This window comes from Loxodonta africana, chromosome 7, assembly GCF_030014295.1.
Source record: "Loxodonta africana isolate mLoxAfr1 chromosome 7, mLoxAfr1.hap2, whole genome shotgun sequence".
NCBI lineage: Eukaryota > Metazoa > Chordata > Mammalia > Proboscidea > Elephantidae > Loxodonta > Loxodonta africana.
The window spans coordinates 112,004,925-112,029,756 of NC_087348.1; the positions used below are offsets into that span (position 1 = coordinate 112,004,925).

At 41.3% G+C, this 24,832-nt stretch overlaps 1 protein-coding gene across 1 annotated transcript in view; it reads left to right on the top strand.

The window, feature by feature from the left end:
• FAT3 (FAT atypical cadherin 3) overlaps positions 1-24,832 on the top strand; it is a 628,156-nt gene that overhangs the window by 365,898 nt on the left and 237,426 nt on the right. Inside the window, exon 3 of the mRNA XM_003415583.3 lies at positions 18,710-18,771. Coding sequence (XP_003415631.2) covers positions 18,710-18,771 — 62 coding nt within the window. The remainder of the gene's footprint in view (positions 1-18,709; positions 18,772-24,832) is intronic.

Below are 24,832 nucleotides of genomic sequence, written 5' to 3' on the forward strand. Positions count from 1 at the left end.
AGCAAAATTAAATAACCTTGTTGAGTGGATGCTGAACCAGCCGCCAGTTCCATGACATGCTGCGTCGACAAGTACAAGTAGTAATTATCCACTAATTACAACCACAGTAGAACAAGCTCGTTTTCCCGAGAATGAAAGACTGACACAGTGTTGTGAGTGGTTTCAACATCCAATCGCAGGCTCTATGTGTGCACAGCCATTTCTTTCAGAGATACTGAATTTCTCAGAACATGAAACAAAGAAGGTGAAAATTTCTTTTAATCTTGATGGCATGTTTATTTGGCTAGTTGGTTTTTAAATGGGAGTCTTGTGCACCTACCCATTACAAACCATTAGCCCCAAGTAGATAACACTAACCTGCTGAAAATGTAAAGGCAACAGTTTGCAGGTGTGCTTCCAGCTCTTAGCTGGACTCAAATAGGACCGGATGGAGGTCGATTTTGTGATGACGAGAAAAGGAGTAAGGAAGGAGAGACAGAGGCACCTGAATGCGAATGCTCAGCAGACACAGAACCAGCTGCAGCTCCTAACTTTACATTTGTCCAGTGGTGCTGTGGTTAAGAGCCTGGGCACTAACCAAAAGATCAGCGGTTCGAATCTACCAACTGCTCCTTGGAAACCCTTTGGAGCAGTTCTGCTCTGTCCTGTGTGGTCGCTATGAATCAGAATCGACTCAATGGCAGTGTTTTCTTTTTTTTTTTTTTTCTTTTCTTGTGCCCACTTTAAGGTCAATCATTACTGTCCTCACCTCTGAAATAAAAGCAAAAACTGAACTGCCTTCTTTCAACTCCACCACAGGAACAAGTAAAGGAAAGCCATTTACAGTCTGCTGGCTCAAGTGCAGCCACCACCCTTCTGTTAGCAGAGTTTTCAGTCTAAGATGGACTAGGAAGAAAGGCCTGGCTGTCTACTTCCAAAAAATCAGTCATTGAAATCCCTGTGGATTGTAACAGTCTGATTCCATTGTGCATGTGGTTGCCATGAGTCAGGGGCCAGCTCAATGGCAGCTAATAGCAACAAGCATGAATTTAGGATTCACACAGACCTAGCTACTAATGAAAACCAAAAACAAAAACAGCCCAGTGTCATAGAGTCAATTCTGACTCATAGTGACTCTATGAGACAGAGTAGAACTGTCCCATAGAGTTTCCAAGGAGTGCCTGGTAGATTTGAACTGCCGACCTTTTGGTTTGCAGCCGTAGCTCTTAACCACTACACCACCAGGGTTTCCAGCTTTGAATAAGGTAACATAATAAATGATACATATTTATATTGATTTTGTGGGTAAATATGGAGTACACAAGGTCTTAGAGATAGAAGCTCTTCTAGGCTGCCCACTGGCACTCTGATAGCAACCCTAGTCCCCGAGCCAGTATTTACTGCTCTCTCATTCTTTCCCAACTTTACTAACTCTTTCAATGACTCTCTTACTTTAATGCCATTTTTGCTGTGGTGGTTGTTTTTCATTCCTAAACAAGAAACTAAGATGCAAGCTAAGTCACGCTTTCAATAAGATATGTCTGATATACCCCATTAACACACTCCTTAATAGCTTCTTGGTAGCAATTTAAGAGATAAATCATCAAACTTCAGCCAGGGAGTGTGATCCTACAAGGCTCTTTGACTTGTCCTCCATTTTGATATGCACCTTGGAGTGTTTCTGGACCAAGAGAAGTCAGAGGTTGTCTGTTTTCTGCCACCTCCCCATTTCTGTTCTTCTCCCCAACTGTTTTAATATTCTTTGGGAAATGAAACATGGGCTGAGCCCTCTCTGACAGGTTAGCAATCTCTCTGTGTGACAGATTCTTGGATTAACAACATAATTTAGTTAAACAAAAAGTGAAGGCAAAAGAGAAATAAAATACATATTAGAAAGAGTCAAGAAAAATGTATTAGCATTGGCAATCTGTCATTTCTACCCATTAACCTCAATTAGCCACACATACTGCAGACTCTGACATATGATACAAAAAACATGGCTTTATGAACTTGGACCACTTTATGTGAAAAACCTAAAACAATAATTATCACAGCACATAATTCCTTTCTGAATTTATTTGGAAATTTTTCCCAAAAGGCTGAAGCTTTTATAAGCCATCATATAAATGCTGAGTAAACATTCCCACATACAGGACTGCTACCTGCTCTGGGGACGTGTGTGCATGTATGTGTCTATACACACATACACACCTTTAATAGTACGGTTTGTTCATAGAATAGACTAATCTTAATTGATCACCATCCATATGCCAGGCACTGTACTAAGCAGGAAGGATACAAAGATTAGCCAGGGCTCAGAAAAGGTATTCCCTTAACCAACATTGAATGAATAAATACACAGTTGCCTTGGAGAAGCCAAAGTCTATTGAGGGAAACAAACATGCAAACAGAGTACAAAGTGATAGAGCTATAAGCAATTGTTTACAAAGTTCTCTGCAAAGACCGGAAAGAGTATACAACTCTTCCCTGAAATAATACAGCATTTTCCCAAGGAGTTACAAATGATTGTAACCCCTCCTTTATTTATATGGTATTAAATATCGTATGTTGCCCCTACTGAGGAAAACGTTACTTGGTCCCCCATTGACTCCTTGCCGTTTTACAGAGGAAGATACTGAGACACCCAGCATTTTTAAAGATTTGCCCAAGGTTGCTCTGTTGATAAATGATCAAGCATGAACTTCATCATTCTTGCAAGAGATGTTACTTCTTCTCAAAGAAAGGAAAGACAGTGGAACGCCTTACTTCAGCCTCTCATGAAGTAGGATTCTATAGGAGTTGAAAATGTGTATTCTAAAATATTTCGAACATGAACATTTACTGCTTTCAAATAAACACATAAGGTTAATGCTACTATTAACAAAGTGTTGCCAAACAAAAGACCTGCTGGACAGACTCTAATGAGTAGTTACACAGGCTGTTTGCAATTAGATCATCAAAATGGTGGTTGTTAAAATTAACGTGCTTGGCAAATGGTTTGTCTTAAGTTCATTAAATATTCCCCTGAGACCTTTCCACCCTGTTAATTTGCCTAGGTAGTACAAAAGTTAGACTTCAACCTGCCACGGAACTATTACATGTTCTCAGATAGGTGGAATGAAAAATAATGAGGTATTACAGTGTGTATATAAATTTAGGACAAAAGGAAAGGATTGGATTATGTGAAAATTAACTGGAAAAATGTGTGATTTTTTAAAAAAAGTGTTATGTCAGTTTTCTGACAACATTCAAAGTTCTCTGTAACAAGTGATATTTCTCCCAGATTTTTTTTTTTTTTTCTTAAATTGGGTTTCAAAACATTGCTCCCATCTAAGAGGTCTTGGAAAAATTATAGAGCAAAGATGATCTTAAAGAATGGCATGCCAACAATCACACATTCTCTGAGTAATTTGCACTTTATCTACCCTCCTGGTTTTATCTGTCACTTGAAAACAGATGCAGAAACAAATCATTTGCAGTGAAAATAATTTCTAAAAGGGAGTGCAGAGATTCTTTTCATACCTCTGGAATGTGGCAGGAATTAAAGAACTTTATAGTGTCCATTTGAACAAGCAGAAGGCAACTTCAACTTTCAGTTGCCTGGTTATTAATTTTTCAGACTTTGTATTAGGGGTAACCAATCTAGAGACAATAAAGTGTTCCTTTTGAATAAAATTAGAAATAACATTCCAGTGCTCTTGCGGTTTTTAATAAACATAAAAAATAACACACTGCCTATTTATACCTGTTGTTTCTGTTTTTTAAACAGCATCTGCTAAGCGCAAGGTACCATGCTAAGCAGTTCATATGTATTGCGTCTAATTTAAAAGCCTGTGAGGGAACTGTTACTGTCCCCATTTTAGTGATGGCAACACTGAGATCAGAGAAGCTATATATCGTTTCCCTGGTCACACAGCTAAGAAATAGCAGAGCCAGGATTTAAATCCAGGTTTGGCTTTTAAAAAGGTTGACCTTTTTCACTAAGCGCCTCTCTCATTAATCTCAGCTACAGATTTGAGATTTTAACTTTTCCCAACTTCTCTACCTGTCAGAGTCTTATTTTCTGTTAAAGATCTAGCGCAAATGCAACTTAGCTCCCTTATCTTTTCCAATCCTACAATTCAGCATGAACCTTTATTTCTTCAGGGCTAATGAGGTTGTCCGTCTAGGGTGCTATTAGATCATGCTTTGCATCATAGTTATTTGTGTACATGTCTGTTTCCCGCACTGGATTGTTAATTCTGTGAGGGCAAACATGAGGATTTATCATTGTATCCTCTTGGCTCTTCCGAAAATGCCTTGTGTTCCCATATACTTTTGTAGGGAGGAGGTATCATCACCTATGGCACGGTGTTTTATCTCTGCACAGAGGGCCCTGGGAGCCAGATGGAGCTGGGAGATATGTAATACTATAGGCAGTCTAAGAAAGTATACCAGGATGAAGAGGCCAAACTGTAGGTGAGATAAGCCAGTGTATTAAACACGTGTCAGAAAGCCCTGAGAATCTGCTGCTCAAAAAATCAGCCCTTGAAAAACCTCTGGACCACAGTTCTACTCTGGCACACATGCGGTCGCCGTGAGTCAACAAGGTAGTTTAATCCTTGCTGGGAGGATTCAGACTAGAACTGTATAGAATTCAGATGAGGACATGTAGGAGACTCGGTGCCCCATTTTGTTGGTCTTTACATTGTTTTGTTTATAAAATTAAGTGCTGTTCACTGGACCATTTAGATGAGCCAAAAAATTTACTTCCGTACTTCATCATTCAGAGATAATCACTGTATATATTTTGTTATATACCCTTCTAGACCAGTGGTCCAGAGGGAATCATCTGGGCTTTTGTTTTTGTGTTTAAATCCCGGCACCTAAGCCTCATCCCATACCAACTAATTCAGACTCAATGGGTGTGGAACTGTGGCGTCAGTGTTTTTTAAGCTCTCCAGGTTATTCCAAGGCACAGCCAAGTCTGAAAACCAGCAATGGTCTAGAGTAGGGCTTCTCCAAATTTAACGTGCATATAGATTACCTAGGTCTGAGGTGGGGGCTGCGATTCTGCATTTTCTAACTAGCTCTCAGGTGATGCTGATGCTGTTAATCAGTGTCCTAATTCTAGTAGCAAAGATATGTACTATCTTTTCAATAAAAATTTAGCAATGCATGAATGAGCGGCTTCTTATCAGTGAGTCTTAGAACAAGTCACTTAAACTGTGGGCCTCTGTTTACTTATCTGTCAGATGACAGATGAGTAATAGACATTTCACCATTTTAGCTACCCAGGATCTGAACATTTGATGGAAATCTCAAGATGGGAAGATAGCCAGCTTAGAAAATTGAACAGATACAATATTCCAGACACTATTCTAGGAGCTGATAATAAGAGATTATTTGAGCATTTAATGTGCCAGGAACCAAGCTAAGCATTTAAAATAGATTATTTAAATGAAGAAGCCTCATTTTACAAATCAGGAAGCTGAAATTTAGGGGAACTAAGTAGCTTGCCCAAGGACATGTAGCTACCTAGGGGTGGAACAGGGATGCAGAGCCGGGCAATCAGACTCCAGAGCCTTAGTAAGGGTTAGCGTATTGCTAGCCGGTACGCCATGATGTTTCCCAGACTAGATCATCTCTAAGACCAATCCATTTAGTGGAATTTGGGTTACCAGCCACTTCTGCTTCCTTATTTTGATCATTCAATATTCAGAATTATGCAAAAAAAAAAAAAAACCCTTGGCAGAAAGAGAGAAGAGAGATGTGTGCCATATTGCACATCTGAGCACACACATCGGTGGTATGTTAATGGCACCTAAAGATGGCATCATTTCATACGACATCCTTAATATCGGCTCGCCATCTGCAGCTTAATTTCTCTGAAGAAATCCAATATGGTATTCAAGGTTTAGCTAAATAGCCTGGAGACTTCTTCAGGTGGTGTATAAATGTCTCCCCATCTCGGCTGCATCAGAAGGCAGAGCCGGAAGGCTATGTGAGATTGGGAGGGAGAGCCGTGGGGATTGGTGGTGACAAGAGGAAGTGAGGAAAGAACAGATGGGACTGGTAAGTATCCAGGTATTCTGGCAAAATTAGATGCGTACACAGCAGCTCTGGTCCTAATTGTGTGTGTGTGTGCATCTGTGACTCCGTGCACGTGTGTGGGAGTATGTGGCAGGACCACTAGGTATTAGAGTTATGCAGAGGAAAGGGCATTTGGAAATATCCCCAGCCATACAGCATCTTCTTCACTACTCCCTCCCTTTTGGCTGCTACCCTATCCTTCACTCTGATGACAAGTTGCCTTGACCCAGATGCCCCTAATTGATCTAGTCTATTGTGAGTTTTTTTTATAGTGAGCGGTACAGTGAGAAAGCAGGGCTTTCCTGAGCATCAGAGCTCTCCCTCCAGGCCGGGGCCACTCCATCTGTCAACTAGGCTAAAGGGAAGGCGCAAGTTGTGTGTCAGAATTGACACTTTTCCAAGTATGCTTTTTTCCTTCTCTACCTGTAGCAACTCTGGAGTCCTGAATCCAAAGGGGAAACTTTCTGGCAGAAGAATACAGTGTGTGCTTTTCCTGATGCAAAGGCAGACCTGAGAAATGCCAACCCTTGGTTTGCAAAGAAAGAAAACGAAATGTATCTGTTGCAGAAAGCCAGCAGCTACGAACCATGCTTGACCCACAGCGTCTTCATACTCTGGTTTAAAATGCACCCTCACTTTTACGATGTTAAAGCTTCTATTTCCATCTCAGAAATCCCTATTTAGACAGATAAGTCCTAGTTGCAGCCTTAAGCTCCATCAGTGATTTCCTCTGTCAAATTTCCTTAAGAGAATTTAATAACAGCCTTCTGTGTTCAACCAAGCAACTCGAAAACTTTACACCTGTTGCAACAGCTCTTATTTAAGAAGTGTGTCTGATGGGGCCAACCTCCAGAATCCCTTTTATTTACCTCTCATAGCTGATTTTGCAGCTTCTGTATTTTTCTTTTTTTAAGCTTATGGCTATTCTTTTCTTTTTAAAGAAATATCATATGTCTAAGAATGGACATAGTTTTTTTTTTTTTTTAAGCAAAACTGATATATATCTGAGGGCAGTGGTAGTTCAATGAGAGAATTCTCACCTCCCATGTGGAAGACCTGGGTTCGATTCCTGGCCAACACAGCTCTTATGAAACCACTGCTTATCTGTCATTGGAGGCTTGCATGTTACCGTAATGGTGAACAGGTTTCATCTGAGCTTGCAGACTCAAAACCAAAACAAAACCCACTGTCATCAAGGTGATTTCAACACAGAGCGATCCTGCAGGACAGAATAGAACTGCCTCATAGAGTTCCCAAGGCCATAAATCTTTACGGAAACAGACTGCCACGTCTTTCTCCCACAGAGCAGATGGTGGGTTTGAACTGCTGACCTTTTGGTTAGCAGCGGAGCCCTTTAACCACTGTGCCACCAGGGCTCCCTTTCAGACTAAGACAGACCGAAAATAAAGACCTGGTGATGTACTTCTGTAAATAGCCAATGAAAATCCTATGGATCACAACAGTCCAATCTGCAAATGGTCATAGGAATGGCACAGGACTAGGAAGCATTTCCTTCCACTGTGCTTGGGGTGACCATGAGCTGGGTGACAACTCGACTGCAGTGAACAATACATGTCTTTGCTCCAGTTTTAATTTTTCCCAATTTCACAATTCTGAAATGTGCATTTTCTGTATGTCCATTTTATTTCTCTCTAAATTCAGTTTGCATCCTTGTATCTATGTATAAATATAGCAGGGAGCTTTTTAAAGCTCTTTAAATGGTCTAAATAAATGAAAGAAGAAACAGAGGTTCTAGGTGTCAGTATATTGTGGAAGGGACAATCGACATGGTAACAACCAAGGAATTGTTTTGTCCTATCCAAAAATGTATTCTCAGAGCTAAATGACATTTTTGACTACCCCCCTTTTGAGAAGTACATATACGAGTGTTTAGGTGTTGATTTTGTGGATGAAGTAAAAACCAGAACACAACACTTCTGTTCCTGACTCCGTGACTCGTCCCGGTCCTGGGCAGCTGAGGCTCAGGACCATGGAGAAGAAAGTGAAGTCTGATGAGGGGGCAGGGAAGGAAGAATAATGACTGACTCTTTTATTTTTTTTTTAATAATTTACTTTTTGTTCTTGTGGTAGAAAATATACACAGCAAAATACACACCAATTCAGCAGTTTCTTCATGTACAATTCAGCGACATTGCTTACATTCTTCAAGTACCTGTCTCTCTGCTTGCTTCTCATTTTTATGTCTCAAAGAAGGTTGGCTTAAGACACTACCTAATCTTGCAGACTTCATCAATATAATTGCCACTAATCCATCTTATTACATCATAGTGATAGGATTTACAACATATAGGAAAATCACATAAAATGGTGAACAATCATACAATACTGGGACTCATGGCCCAGCTAAATTGACAGATATTTTGGAGGGACACAATTCAATCCATGACACTGGGATCACGCCTCTTGGCTCCTAGGCAGATGATTTACCACCACCCTACACCCTCTTCTGCTAGGCAGACAAAGAAGACTCTTCAGAGAACCTGGGTGTAAATCATGGCTCACCCACCTTTTAACTGGGTGACCTTGGGCAAATTGTTTAACTCAGTTTCTTCCTGAGTTGTAATAGTGCCTATTTCTCCGATCTATTGTGAGATTAGGGTCGCTATGAGTCAGAATCGACTCAATGGCACTGGGTTTGGTTTGGTTTTGGGTTATTGTGAGATTAAATGAGATAATGTATGTGAACTGTTTAGCATGGCTCCTGGCTCACAGTCAGTACTCAGTAAATGTTGGATGTTGTTGTTGTATGCTGTTGAGTTGATTCTGACTCTTAAGAGACCCCACAGGACAGAGTAGAACTACCCTATAGGGTACCTAGTCTGTAATCTTTAAGGGTGCGGATCACCAGGTATTTTCCTCTGTGGAGCCGCTAGACTTTTGGTCAGCAGCTAAGTGCTTAACCATTGTGCCACCAGGGCTCCTAAATGTCGAATACTAGTATATTATTATTTGCCCACCTTGTCCCATGAATTGGGTATAAATCAGGATATAGGAGAACCATGGACTGGCCACAAAGCCCCTGGGGAGAAATCTTCAATCAGTAGCTGGAGGAGGGGGAAAAGGCTATCAGAAACTTCTCTAATGACTTCCAACTATCAGCACGGAAGAGGGTTCCAGAAATTGGAAGTCTATTTTTATTGAAAGAACAGAGGCGACTGTACAGATAACTTTAGTTTCCCTGCAATGGGACCATATGGCCATTCTGTTTAAAACAGTATCGAGAGCTCTAGAAGATTGCATCTATGTCACCCTCATTCAAACTAGTATTTCTTGGCAACTATAAGGTTCTACGTTACACCAGGTTCTATGTTAAAAATCAGAAATGTAAGATGAATAAGATCTATTCACTACCCTTTTGTTTGTATCCAGTTAAAGGAGACTGAGTCTAACAAATAATTAGAGCAAAATATTGGGTGCTGTAATTGTTGTTTTTGTTAGCTGCCATTGAGGATGACCCCATGTGCAATGGAATTTGACTATGTGATCCATAGGGTTTTCACTGGCTGATTTTTGGAAATAGATCACCAGGCCTTTCCTCCTACTCTGCCTTAGCCTGGAAACACTGCCGAAACCTATTCAGCATCACAACCACACACAAGCCTCCACTGACAGATAAGTGTGACTGGGAATTGAACCCAGTCTCCTGCATGGAAGCTGAGAATTCTATCACTGGACCGCATGTGTATTCAACAAATGCGACAGGCACACACTGATCTAAGTTCTTGAGCTCAACTCCTGAACTACACAGGTTCTGCCTTCCTGAAGCTTGTCACCTAGAGGAGGGTCCAAAGGATAGATGAGTTACACGCAACACTCTGGATGAGGACAGGTGGGGGAAGGTTTCATTGAGAAGGTGACACTTCTGAACTGTCTGGAAGGATGGCGAGGGGTTCACTAGGTTCCAGGGGGTAGGGGTGGAGAAATGGTAAGCAGAGGAAACGGAATTTGAATAGCACAGAGAGTAAACAAGTAGTTCACAAGGGTTGGTAATTCCAATCGCATTTTTAATACCAAGCCCAGCTCCCAACAGTCTTAGAGAATTATGCTAAAACTGCTAAGACCTGCGCTGCTTCAAGGAGCACTTGAAGAACATGTGAATGCCACTGCAGTAGATTACACAGCTGCGACCAGGACACCCACAGGGAGAAAAATCAGGGAAGAGATGTCATCCTTACAAGTATCACTTCTCGGACCAGAACTTCTTAGAACATTGGGAGTTCTCTTTTGAACAGGCAGCCACATTTTCGTGCTCAGACTGTTTCTCTGAGAGGCCGTTAGAGTCCCCATTCACCACAACAAAAAATCATAAAGCAGCCTTTTCTAAAATAATTACACAGTTCCAGCCATATGCACGCCCACCTCCCCTTTACTGAGTATCATTCACTTAGGACTGGCATAATTCCCCTCCTAAATTGGAGGTTTGCATATGTAATTATATCAAATGATGTGTTTGTTTATATCTCCAAACCACATTCAAAAGCTCCTCTATGATTTATCTTTGAAATTCAATTTCATCATGTCAATCCCCCATTTACTGTGCCCAGTGGGTCTACAGTTACATGTGTGATGGGCACACCTATCCCCTGCATCGATTACAGAATGGGGCTCCTTCCACATGATGAGTCAGAGTGGTTGGAGAGGAAGGTTGCTCTCTTTTATCCTCATCTCTATTCCAAGGCCCCACTGCATTCAGCTAACAACCAAGCGGTTAAAAATAAAGATGCAGCATTGGTAATTTTGGCTAATTCCTCTGGACTGTGAGAAATGGCTCACTGCATTCCTTCCTGCAATGCATGACAGTGCTGTAAAAAACTGTGAAAAATGACAGTGCTGCTGAGGTACCATTGCTCATCTGCAGTATGTACCTTTAGAAGGAAGAAAGCTTCTTCCCTTGTCGGTGGTGCAAATGGGTTAACATGCTTGACTGCTAACCAAAAGGCTGAAGGTTTGAGTCCTCCCAGACATGCTTTGGAATCAAGGCCTGATGATCTAGTTCCGAAAAATCAGCCATTGAAAACCCTATCGAACACAGTTCTATTCTGACACACGTGGGGTCACCATCAGTTGGAATCAACTTGATAGCAACTAATTTGGTTTGATAACGAGGCTTATTTTTCAGTGTAAATAACTACCAGTTTTTTCTTTAGCCCAAATATTCTGTTCTTTGTTTCTATGTTCCAGATTCCCCCAGGGGCAAACCTGGTCATTCCACTCACCTTCTTCCTGCCTGATTCCTAAACCAACTCATTCATTCATTCATCAAGTATTTTTAAGTATCTTCTTCCAAACATGAAAAATGTTAAAACCCAAAAGGCAGAGTTTATGATTTCCTACTGATTTTTAACAGCTTTGCTGTTGTTAGGTTGTTGTTAGGTGCCCTCGAGTCGGTTCCGGCTCATAGTGACCCTATGCGCAACAGAACAAAACACTGCCGGGTCCGGCGCCATCCTTACAATCATTGTTATGCTTGAGCTCATTGTTGCAGCCACTGTATCAATCCACCTTGTTGAGGGTCGTCCTCTTTTCCACTGACCCTGTACTCTGCCAAGCGTGATGTCCTTCTACAGGGACTGATCCCTCCTGACAACATGTCCAAAGTATGTAAGACGCAGTCTCGCCATCCTTGCTTCTAAGGAGCATTCTGGTTGTACTTCTTCTAAAACAGATTTGTTCGTTCTTTTGGCAGTCCATGGTATATTCAGTATTCTTCGCCAACACCACAATTCAAAGACGTCAATTCTTCTTCGGTCTTCCTTATTCATTGTCCAGCTTTCACATGCATATGATGTGATTGAAAATACCATGGCTTGAGTTAGGCGCACCTTAGTCTTCAGGGTGACATCTTTGCTCTTCAACACTTTGAAGAGGTCCTTTGCAGCAGATTTGCCCAATGCAATGCGTCTTTTGATTTCTTAACTGCTGCTTCCATGGCTGTTGATTGTGGATCCAAGTAAAATGAAATCCTTGACAACTTTAATCTTTTCTCCATTTATCGTGATGTTGCTCATTGGTCCAGTTGTGAGGATTTTTGGTTATTATTTATGTTGAGGTGTAATCCATACTGAAGGCTGTGGTCTTTGATATTCATTATTAAGTGCTTCAAGTCCTCTTCGCTTTCAGCAAGCAAGGTTGTGTCATCTGCATAATGCAGGTTGTTAATGAGTCTTCCTCCAATCTTGATGCCCTGTTCTTCTTCATATAGTACGGCTTCTCGTATTATTTGTTCAGCATACAGATTAAATAGGTATGGTGAAAGAATACAACCCTGCCGCACACCTTTCCTGACTTTAAACCAATCAGTATCCCCTTGTTCTGTCCAAACAACTGCCTCTTGATCTATGTAAAGGTTCCTCATGAGCACAATTAAGTGTTCTGGAATTCCCATTCTTCGCAGTGTTATCCATAGCTCGTTATAATCCACACAGTCAAATGCCTTTGCGTAATCAATAAAACACAGGTAAGCATCCTTCTGGTATTCTCTGCTTTCAGCCAGGATCCATCTGACATCAGCAATGATATCCCTGGTTCCGCCTCCTCTTCTGAAACCAGCCTGAATTTCTGGCAGTTCCCTGTCGATATACTGCTGCAGCCATTTTTGAATGATCTTCAGCAGAATTTTGCTTGCGTGTGATATTAATGATATTGTTCTATAATTTCCACATTCGGTTGGATCACCTTTCTTGGGAATAGGCATAAATATGGATCTCTTCCAGTCAGTTGGCCAGGAAGCTGTCTTCCATAGTTCTTGGTATAGATGAGTGAGCACCTCCAGCACTGCATCTGTTTGTTGAAACATCTCAATTGATATTCCATCAATTCCTGGAACCTTGTTTTTTGCCAATGTCTTCAGAGCAGCTTGGACTTCTTCCTTCAGTATCATCGGTTCCTGATCATATGCCACCTCTTGAAGTGGTTGAATATTGACTAATTCTTTTTGGTATAATGACTCTGTGTATTCCTTCCATCTTCTTTTCATGCTTCCTGCACCATTTAATATTTTCCCCATGGCATCCTTCACTATTGCAATTCGAGGCTTGAATTTTTTCCTCAGCTCTTTCAGCTTGAGAAACGCTGAGCATGTTCTTCCCTTTTGGCTTTACATCACCAGCTCTTTGCACATGTCATTATAATACTTTATTTTGTCTTCTCAAGAGGCCCTTTGAAATCTTCTGTTCAGTTCTTTTACTTCATCAATTCTTCCTTTTGGTTTAGCTGCTCGACTCTCAAGAGCAAGTTTCAGAGTCTCCTCTCACATCCACCTTGGTCTTTTCTTTCTTTCCTGTCTTTTCAGTGACCTCCTGCTTTCTTCATGGATGATGTCCTTGATGTCATTCCACAACTCCTCTGGTCTTCAGTCACTAGTGTTCAATGCGTCAAATCTATTCTTGAGATGGTCTCTAAATTCAGGTGGAATATACTCAAGGTCACATTTTGGCTCTCGTGGACTTGCTTTGATTTTCTTCAGCTTCCGCTTGAACTTGCATATGAGCAATTGATGGTCTGTTCCACAGTCGGCCCCTGGCCTTGTTCTGACTGATGATATTGAGCTTTTCCATCGTCTCTTTCCACAGATATAGTCAATCTGATTTCTGTGTGTTCCAACTGGCGAAGTCCATGTGTATAGTCACCGTTTATGTTGGTGAAAGAAGGTATTTGCAATGAAGAAGTCGTTGGTCTTGCAAAATTCTGTTATTCGATCTCTGGTATTGTTTCTGTCACCAAGGCCATATTTTCCAACTACTGATGCTTCTTCTTTCTTTCCAACTTTCGCATTCCAATTGCCAGTAATTATCAATGCATCTTGATTGCATGTTCGATTAATTTCAGGCTGCAACAGCTGATAAAAATCTTCTGTTTCTTCATCTTTGGCCCTAGTCGTTGGTGCATAAATTTGAATAGTAGTCGTATTAACTGGTCTTCCTTGTGGGCGTATGGATATTATCCTATCACTGACACCGTTGCACTTCAGGATAGATCTTGAAACGCTCTTTTTGACGATGAATGCAACATCATTCCTCTTCGAGTTGTCATTCCCAGCATAATAGACTGTATGATTGTCCAATTCAAAATGCCCAAATACCAGTCCATTTCAGCTGACTAATGCCTAAGATATCGATGTTTACGCGTTCCATTTCATTTTTGACAATTTCCAATTTTCCTAGATTCATACTTCGTACATTCCAGGTTCCGATTATTAATGGATGTTTGCAGCTGTTTCTTCTCATTTTGAGTCGTGCCACATCAGCAAATGAAGGTCCGGAAAGCTTTTCTCCATCCACATCATTAAGGTCAACTCTACTTTGAGGAGGCAGCTCTTCCGCAGTCATCTTTTGAGTGCCTTCCAACCTGGGGAGTTTATCTTCCAGCACTATATCAGACAATGTTCTGCTGCTATTCATAAGGTTTTCACTGGCTACTGCTTTTCAGAAGTAGACTGCCGGGTCCTTCTTCCTAATCTGTCTTAGTCTGGAAGCTCAGCTGAAACCTGTCTTCCATGGGTGACCCTGCTGGTATCTGAATACCAGTGGCATAGCTTCCAGCATCACATCAACATACAAGCTCCCACAGTATGACAAACTGACAGACACGTGGGGGTTAACAGCTTTATTGATATATAATTTATCCACAATAAATTTCACCTATTTAAAGTGTATAATTCAATGATTTTTAGAGTATTTACAGGGTTCTTCCACCATTGTCATAGCCTCTAATGATAGAACATTTTCATTACCCCAAAAAGAAACCTTATACCCATTAGCAGTCGGTCCCCATCCCATATCCTCTGATTTCCTTTTGACTAATTTCACTTTTGACTGAGATTTTTTTCCCCTTCCTTTTCTTTGTATAAGGAGCCCTGGTGGTGTAGTTGTTAGAGCATTTGGCTGCTAACCAAAAGGTTAGTGGTCCAAACCCACCAGCTGCTCTGCAGGAGAAAGATGTGTCAGCCTTGGAAACCCTACGGGGCAGTTCTACTCTGTCCTGTGGGATCACTATGAGCCAGAATCGACTTTACAGCAAGACAACGTGTTTAGGAGCTCAGGGAACTGAAACCTACAGAGCTTTTCCTGCCTTTCTTCCAGGAACAGAAAGTGCTCAGTGTCCACACAGTTCTCAGTTCACTACTACACATGTTGTTTCAGACTTTTCTGGAAGGCTGTCTCTTTCTCTGTTGGCTGATTACGGAAAGCAGATGGAAACGGAGTCATGCCACTCTCCCAGTTACACATGTGCTTTGTGAAAATAAAGTGAATTTCCTAAAGGCTTTCCCCAAGAATAATCAGGAGAAGAAGCTGACCTCTTCCCTGGCACAGTCACACCACAATGGGCCATGGCCAGATGACCCCAGGAGAGGAGGGCCTGAAATGACCTGGGAGTCCTCAGGGAAACAAAGGGCAAAGGGGCTGCCAGTCTTTTGTGCCTGGAAGAGCAGCAGGCAAGCAGCAGAGTGGAGGCTGACAGCTCTTTCCCCCATTTATAGCCTCAGTATAACAAGTTTTTCTTATTTCCATGGTGTCCTCTAACAGAATGCCTCACTGAAGAGGTGGTAAGGCTCAGTGAGAACCTCTCACCTCCTTGTGGGAAGAGGAGTTGCTTCTCACTTGGGAACAGCCTCAGCGTGACTTATGACCTTTTCGTATTTCTAAAAATGAAGGCAGCAGATTCATGTGTTAGACACCCACTGGTGTGACCACAGAGACACTTAGTCAATGTGAATCAGAGAGCTGTGCTCCCATTTATCCCTCCTTTATCGCCCCCACCCCAAATACGCTCACACCTCTCTCTCTCACACACACACACACACACACACACACACACACACACTGAGCTCAGTGGTCTGATCCAAATGCTGGAATAACCCAGTGTATTTCATTCTTGGATGCGGCTGGGCAGAAAAATTAACTTCCGTAAAAAATCATAGTGAGATTCATCAAAGGATGAATAAAGCCTTTTTCTTAGAATCAAAGGACCGTCTTAGGCCTTATCCCAGGAGATTCTGATACAATCAAATTGGGATGGAGTGAGGGACAATATCTGTGTGTTTTAAGTTCTCTAGGTGATTATGGCAGACTGCAAGCAAAGGGAAGTCACTGATCCTCTACCTTGAAACTCTTAAGAGCAGTCTTCTCTTTATAATCCCTGACCTTGGCTCATCTTTATATGCTAAGAGTGCCTAGCACTGCACCACTCACAGAGATGAACTCAGGAAATAGTTTTAAATGAATACAAATGGCACATACCCTCCCCACACTCAAATGCCCTCCCCCCACACAAAATAAACACATTCTAAGTCTATAGCAAAACTGAAGAGTAGAATGCAAATGATCTTTCTCTTCTACAGAAACTTTTGTTAACTGCATATTAATGAGTTCCTATTCTATGTACTGGAGCTCTGGTGGCACAGTGGTTAAGAGCTCAGCTACTAACCAAAAGGTCAGCAGTTCAAATCCACCAGTCACTCCTTGGAAATCCTATGGGGCAGCTCTACTCTGTCCTGTAGGGTTACTATGAGTCAGAATCGACTTGATGGCAAGGAGTTTGGATTACATGTACTAGGCCAGAGGCTAGGGTAGGCACCAGGGCTTCAGAATGAAAAGGCAGGTCCTTCCCATGAAGTAACTCCGTCAATCTAACTAGTGAGAAAATACAAACATATGAGCAAAGGATTATACACCTGTTGCTGTCAAGTCAATTCTGACTCATAGCAACCCTACAGGACAGGGTAGAACTGCCCCATAGGGTTTCCAAGACTATAAATTTTCATGGAAGCAGACTGCCACATCTTTCTCCCATGGAGCTGCTGGTGAGTTCAAACCGTGGACCTTTTAGTTAGCAGTCAAGAGCTTAACCACTGCCCTGCCAGGACGCCTTTAAAGGATTATAGTGTTGGGCACTAAGAATAATCATCGTGGAAAGTGTGGGTCATTTGGGGCTTAAGAGAGATGCAGCCAATCCAGTAAGAGAGGGTCAGGGATGGCTAACACCTGAGCTAAATCTTAAAGAATCTATGGGTGAAGCAATGGGGTGAGGCACACTCCAGAGAGAATTCATGGAAAGGCAGATCATTCGTGCAACAGAATCTTAACCCTTTCAAGACCCAATTATTTTCTATTTTAAACTTTTTGTTGATACCATGTGTTTTCAGTAATGGAATGCATGCTGAGTCATTGAGTGTGTTTAAATTTTTGGTTGGTAATATAGATTTTGAGAAATATATGAAAATAAATGACTTGTAGGAGCCTGTCTGGCCCACCAGTCTTGGGTAGCAGGCTTTATTACAGGGCACCTTCTATTTGGATACATAGGGCACCTCTGATTTTGTCTAATACCCCAGCTATCTTGCTTCAATGAACGTTTCTTTTGCCTTTCACTGTCCCCACTGAAGGGAAGCAAATATTTTCAGCAGGAAAAGTATACACCCAAAGAACTCCAGAGGCATAAAAGGTGCATGGGATACCATATGTTCCATGAGTCAGGAAAGGGTTTTAATTATCCTCTATGGGGAGGGCAGAGAGATGAGGATGGAGCGGGTGAGGTCAGCCTTTAGGAGCCATGCCATGGAGTGGGATCTTATTCTGATAGCTATGGGCAGCCATTTTACCTCCTTTCTGGCTTTCTCTAAAATCTGTGGACTGCCAGCCACCACTTCAGTGTAAAATGGAAGCTTGAGGCCAGGAGCTTCTCCACAAACTCTGATTAAATACATTTTCTGTATTTCGTACACCTCATGGACACTGAAAGTCAGCTTTTCATGTGGTTTTCTCTCTGTTCTTTCCCCGTCAGTCAGTATATACCATGAAAACAACCCAACTCATCTTCTTTTCAGAGACTTTGTGAAATCTATAAGTGGAATGTAAATTTGACCCCCTAATTGCCATTTGACAATAATAATAATAAAGCCTGCAAAAGACAAATTGGCGCAATAAGCTGGGAGGCCCTGAAGGTTTTCTCTTCTCATTCCCTGTTCTTTGTCTCTGTACTCAAACGGGTGATTTGTTTATAAGAAACACCATTCAGAGAAAAGATAGCTATTTTCCCATGTGAAACTTATTTTGTGTAAAGATTTAAACACATACAACAAAATAATAAAGTTATAGTATGAGTTCTTCAGTGTATAAGAGCTGTTAAATTTGAAGTAATTATGTATACAAGTCGTTACTACAGAAGTAACCTTCTTTGTCATGTAGAACAAAAAAATTATATAAGCATATAAAAATTAAATGAGAAAGTGCTGTTTCATAGCTGAGTCTAATCAGCAACAACAACCTATTAATTTTTCAAGAATTCTAAAATCATTAATGAGGTTCATATGGTAGAATTTCATTTACATGCAAATGAATCATGGAAACTCCTCATTATGAGAAAAACGATGATTCTGTAGTGAGTTTTTATATATCCCCCAAAATTATTATAATACCTCAACTGTGGTAAGCAGACTTGAAGCAAATTTTGAAAGTTTTCTTTGCAAGTTTTATTTTGTGTCAAGAGGAATTTCTGAGGCCATCTGATTCCCACTGGGGATTGGAGAGTTACTATACCCCATCACTTCTGTTTTTCCTTTAACTGGACTTGCTTCCCATGCTCAGTCAACTACTTGCCCCAGATATTTTAAAATTCAAATATTCTCGTTTCTACACAGGTCTGATTATGACAACGTCAAGGAAATTGGATCGAGAACAGCAGGCAGAACATTTTCTGGAGGTAAGTGCATAGAGGGAACTAATGTTCCTTAAATCTGACTTTCACTAAACTTCTTTAACCTTCAACATCAACTTGAACTTTGATGAATTTGAGCAGTGGGTTTGAAAAATGAAGAGATTTCTCTTGGGCTCATTGGTTCTGAATTGGGGATTCCTGGTGTATTCCTTCTGAATGTTCTTCTGTGTGCTGAGGAGGGGTGGCAGAAAAGACTTTGCCTGTTACCGAAAACGGGAGGATTTATCAACATCTCTGCCTTGACTTCAGTCCCCTCTGTCAATAATCAGAAAAGAAAGTTCAGGAGCAGAGCCCTGTAAGCCACCGCAGCTTTGGGATATAAAACGAGAACGAGCAAACGTGTTACAGATAAAGTGAAGTATATCATTTGTGAAGAAGTGTGCTGCTTTACTCTTTATTTCTTTGCTTGTGGAGACGGTTGAGGAAGAGAAGGCTGCTAGTTGATTCACTGCCCGAAATGGCTGTTTCTGAAACCATAAAATGTACTCCTATAACTCATTAAGACAGAAACCGCAGCAATATAAGCTGTAAGAGCATTATTTCTGGAGAAAAAAAAAAGGTAGAGAGAGGAAGGTATGGGATGAGAAAATAGATAGGAAAGAGCTTTGGGGAACATTCCTTCTATACATATCGGTTATATTTTCTGGAAGCTTGAAGTCTGAATAGTATGTATGACGCTGTGATTGAGGTGTGGCAGTCTGAAAGGGAACAGGTGATAGGTAATACGCAGAACTTAGGGCTTTGTTAGGGCTTTCTAATGCACCCGTGCTTCTCAAGTGATCCCTTAGTTCTTAAGGGCCACATACGGGACTCCACCGCTCCTCCTGACACACACACAGACACATACACACACACACACACACTGTCCTTAAATCTTATGCTAGGATCATTGATTTCAGAAAGAATTATCTCCCGATGTTCTCCTTTAAATCATTCCATCACTAATGACCTACTGAAAGAAAGCTGTACAATTTGTTGGAGCACTTGAGTCCTGGAGCTGCCCTGCTGTGATTAGCTTGAAGGTTTGAATAACACTGTTTAATTGCTCTGGGCCTCAGTTTCCCCTACTGTGAAATGTGGCAAATAATTACTACTCCATATACCTCAGAGGATCACTACTAGGACCAAACATTATATTTCATATCAAATATTTTTTAAAATGCTTACAGCATTACACGTACTAAAAGATCATTATTGTTATCCTACAGCACTCTAATAATCCTCTTGTAAAACATTGCTATCATCTCATAAAGATGAAAGATTCCAGGCTGCCAAAAAATAATTATTACAATTTTTTTTCAAGATTATGTTAATGGGCTGCAGTGCCTCTCTGGTCCAGAATTATAGTGCATTTGCCAGAATAATAACACCTTCTATTATATTTATGTGCTCCCTTGCTTTCCAGAAGACAGCCCAGGACTCCTGGGGAGGCTGTGTTCTCAGCTAGTTGAACCCATTACCTCCCAGCGGGGAGAAAGGAAGAAGTCTCATTAGCTGGGGAGCCTGGCTGAGATCACTCACTGCCTGTCCCTTGCAAGGTGGTAGTATAGGGGCAGTGGTGCAGAGTGTGACTGTCACAGGATATACCTGTGGTGGGAGGAAGTGACAGGAGTGCATTCCAGGCATTTAAATTAACTTTTTGAGAGAATCCTTAGCCCTTCACCCCCTTTTTAGACATACCCAAATACTGACCAAACATTCGGGGACTTCATACTAACACAGATAGGGACCTAGAACATTATTTCTCAGTATCTGACATAGTCTACCTAAGGATTTAGTGTAGCATAACAATTAACAGCCTCATAAAGTTATTGGGAGATTGAAATGTGAATTTTCTGTATTTTAATTTTGTATTTTTAATTTTTGTATCCGTGTAAGGCATCCAGGCCAGTATCTGGCACTACGTAGGTGCTCAATAAAGTACAGTTATGATGGTTGTGGTTTGAATTGTTACCATACGGTGTCACAATACCTGAACCCTCCCAAAGATTCAGCTTCATCCCCACACTTCAGGCAACTGAACCCAGGTCAGCAACCACAGGACTGAGTCTGCACGCCCGGGAGGGCCTCAGGTGCTGGGATTACACAGTGGACAGGGAAGGGTGGGCCATGTGCAATAAATGAGGAAATGCTGTATCTTCAGATGTGAGCTCTCTGAGGCCATTAAAAGAAGATTCTGTGAGAGTGCCTGAAAGAGGGGGTGGTAGGTAACATCCAATGGGCTGGTTAGGAGGGCCTCTTTGAAGAGGTGACACCCAGGCTGACACATGATGCCAAGATCAGTGTGCTCAAGAAATCAAATGAGGCCATTGTGATTAAAGGTTTAATGGCAGGGGGTGGGTGGTGTGGGTGATAAAACTGCAGTAAGGATTCTGAATTTTTTCTTGAGTTCAGCAGAAAGCCACTGGAAGGTTTAGCAGAGGATGACGTGAGGTGATTCCCATTGTAAGAAAAATCGCTGGCTGCTCTGCCAGGCAGAGATGGGTTGGGGTAGGGCACTAGAGGCATCGGGAAGACTGTGTGAGAGGCTTCTGGAGGGATCCAGGTGAGAGACCATGGTGATTTGAACAAGGGTGAGGGCTGTGAGTTGAGAAGGGAATTGTTGCCTAATACAAATCCTTTCATTGTTGTCTAATACAAATCCCTTCAGGATTCTGAGTAACAAGAGTAATCTGGCTTTTCTCAAGTTTTCAGAGTGGAGATTTTAAAAACTGTAGGTCATCTGAACCATGCCAACCTGCTCTTGAGCACACACTGCTGCTCTGCCCACTTCCAGGAGCCAGGTCACATGTGCTCCTTAGTAAACCTCTGCTCAAAGCTTTCAAAAACCAGTTGAATCTCAATTTCTTCTCTCTCTCTCTCTCTCCCTTCTCTCTCTCTTTTTCAAACAGTCTCTCTTGCTCTCTCTAAGTTTTTAGCCACTTTGGTTTGTCTGTGTTGTTTTTTCTATATGGCATTGATGTGACTGATTGAATGACATGCATTTCTTTTTTTCCTGAATGGATCATGGGAGGAATATTGCTTTTAACTTAACCCTGCAGAAAAATGAGCAGAGTATTATCCTTGAAAGTACAGGATAGAGTGCTCTGTTGTACACAAATTTTTTAAGTGCTGATACATTTTGTGAGTTGTAGGTGCTGGGTATGGGTAATTAACCTCCTGGAGAGTCCTTAATTGCCAAGATAACCCTATGCTCCTATTAAACCCATATTAACCTTCTGGCTCTGTTTCATATCTCTCCACCCCAGTAAAATAAAATTGACTGTTTTTGAAAGGACCCATTTAGAAGCTGACCTGGTAGGTACATTTCTGAGTAGTTAACCAGGAGGGCATTAATGATTTGTTTGTAGTTTGCTATCTCCATGAGAGAAGGCACCTGATTTGTGTACAGCTGGTACTCTGCCTGTACATTGATCTAAGATATTTAGCTTGAATGTGAAGGAGCCCTGATTGCAGAGTGGTTAAAACGATAGCCTGCCAACTGAAAGGCTGGCTGCTCGAAACCACCAGCAGCTCCATGGGAGAAAGATGTACAGCCTTAGAAACAGGTATACAGCCTTAGAAACCCTATGGGGCAGTTCTACTCTATTCTATAGGGTCACTATGAGTCAGACTCCACAACAATGAGTTTTTAGAACATTTGCCGTAAGTCTGTGACTATAAAAGGAGGGTTGCTATTATCAGAATTCAAAGATCTTACTAAAGGGGCAAGAGCAGAAAAAACTGTAGACAAATCATGGGCACAGCTCTTATTCTTTGAATTCCAAGTTTTAGCCCTTGCCTGCCTTGGAAGTCTGTTATGTGAAAATATTGGCCTGATCTTCTCTCCCTACTATAAAATGCAAAAACATGAAATTCTTAGCTCACTTAGTCAAAGTCATATACATTCCTTGATAGCCAGTAATGATTCCAGTGGAAGGAGTAGGCTAATTCTAGCAAATAGATACAGAGAGTTGATAATGGATGCATAAACTAAACAGTGAATAATTTTTTTTTCGCTTGGCAGTTGTAACTTTAGCTCTGATTACCTCATTATTATCTAAGGCAGCTATGAAATAAGGAAATAAATTCACCAATTCTTTCTTATGTTGTAATCATTTGTATAGATTGTTTTGTCACTTAATAGATTTAAGTCCCTTTTGGGCATGAAACTTGATTTATCAGGATAGTTAATGGAGCTAGTATGGAGCATGAGTGGTAAATTCAGGCAGGCCTGAGATTATATTTGGGCTCGGCTAACAGAACTGATAGGAGCCCTGGTGGTGCAGTGGATAAAGCACTTGGCTGCTAACCAAACGGTCGGCGGTTCAAACCCACCAGCACTGCACAGGAGAAAGATGTGGCAGTTTGTTTCCATAAAGATTTACAACCTTGGAAACCCTTGGAGCAGTTCTGCTCTGTCCTGTGGGGTCGCTGTGAGTCAGAATTGATGGCGTGGGCTTGGTTTGGGTAGCAGAACTGATACAGGCAATTTAACCTTCTGGGCCCTCTTCCCTTCATCTGTAAAATGGGCATAACAATTCCTACCATAAGGTTGGTATAAACAGTCAATGAAACAACAGAGTGAAAGTAAGTGCTCAAGCCTCTGTCTGTTAGACAATAAGTGTTCTGTGAACAGTGGTGTTGGCTGTCAGCGCAAACTGCTTTATTCATCTCTGGATTCAGAGCATTTAATTCAGTACTTGGGAAACAGGTCGTGTGAATGAATGACCATGCTAACCAGTGCCAGTTGCCATCGAATTGACTCCAACTAAAGGTGCCCCACGTGTGTCAGAGGAGAACTGTGCTCTTTAGGGTTTTCAGTGACTGTGAGCTTTGGGAAATAGATCAACAGACCTTCCAAGGTACCTCTGGCTAGAACTGAGCATCCAACCCTTCGGGCAGCAGCTGTGAGTATGTTATTAACCTTTTGCATCAACTAGGGTCTCCATGCCCGTTATGGGATGCTGCTGTTATGCACAGCATTGTCTTTTTGGACCAGGGACTCAGCTGAGAAACGTTTATTTTACCCCTAAATGAGATGTGGAGGAGGATATTAGCATATGGGAAAGGGCACAGGCTTGGAGACTGAAAGAAGGCTCTGCCTCTTTCCAGCAGCATGACTTTGCCGTGTTAAATTAATTCCAACATTCCATTTTCTCATCTGTAAAATGGGAGGAATAACATCTACCTCATCATTTTTATGAGGATTAAATAAGATAAACTGCATAGGGGGCTTGGCCAAATAGAAACAGCTAAACAGTTGCTTGTCTCCTCCTGCTTTCCCACCCCCTCCCTCTTTCCCCTTGTCCTCAGCAAGCGCAAGTCAGTTTCCTTCCTTTTTCTGTATGGCTCCAGTAGTTTGAATAACTTATAGCAGTTCAATTGTCCTTAAAAGATATATCCACTTAAATTATCCTATAGTCCTGGCTTAATTATGTGTGAATCTTTATCTTGTTAGCTGAAAGAGTATGATTTTCTCTCCGTTTTGATCTGGAAATGCTCCTCTGTTCAAGGCTGGATGGTTTTGATAAAAGTCTCCCAAAGAGAACAGAGAGAGTATTTTATTTGCAAATCAAAAAAGATGACAAGGCCCAGTAACCAGTATAAAGACAGCAGATGAGAATTTATGCTATGTGTGTATTTGTATAACACAAAGTAGCCCAGAGAATGCAGTGAGATTCTACAGGGAAGTCAGTATAAATAACGCAACACGTTGCAGAGGAATATGCTAGATCTATTAAAAAAAAAAAAAAAAAAAGGAATGTAAATTATTTAGTGTTTGTCCTCTTAACTTACTCATCCATCCTCTTTTGTACAAGACAACTCATGTGACTCTTTTTTCTTCCTGTCTGAAATTCTCGTCCCTTTTTATAGTTTTATTTTTCTGAGAGGAAAAAATACTGCTCTTCAGTAAGTTTTTATAACATTTCCTCTTGCCTTAGGATGCAAATTGATTTCTTCAGTGAGTGCACATCCTTAGTGGTTTCTTTGGTTAGCATCTGCTTTTGAAATGATGATTATTTCTGGTGAAGAATCACGGGCCCATTTCAATCCATTAAGCAGT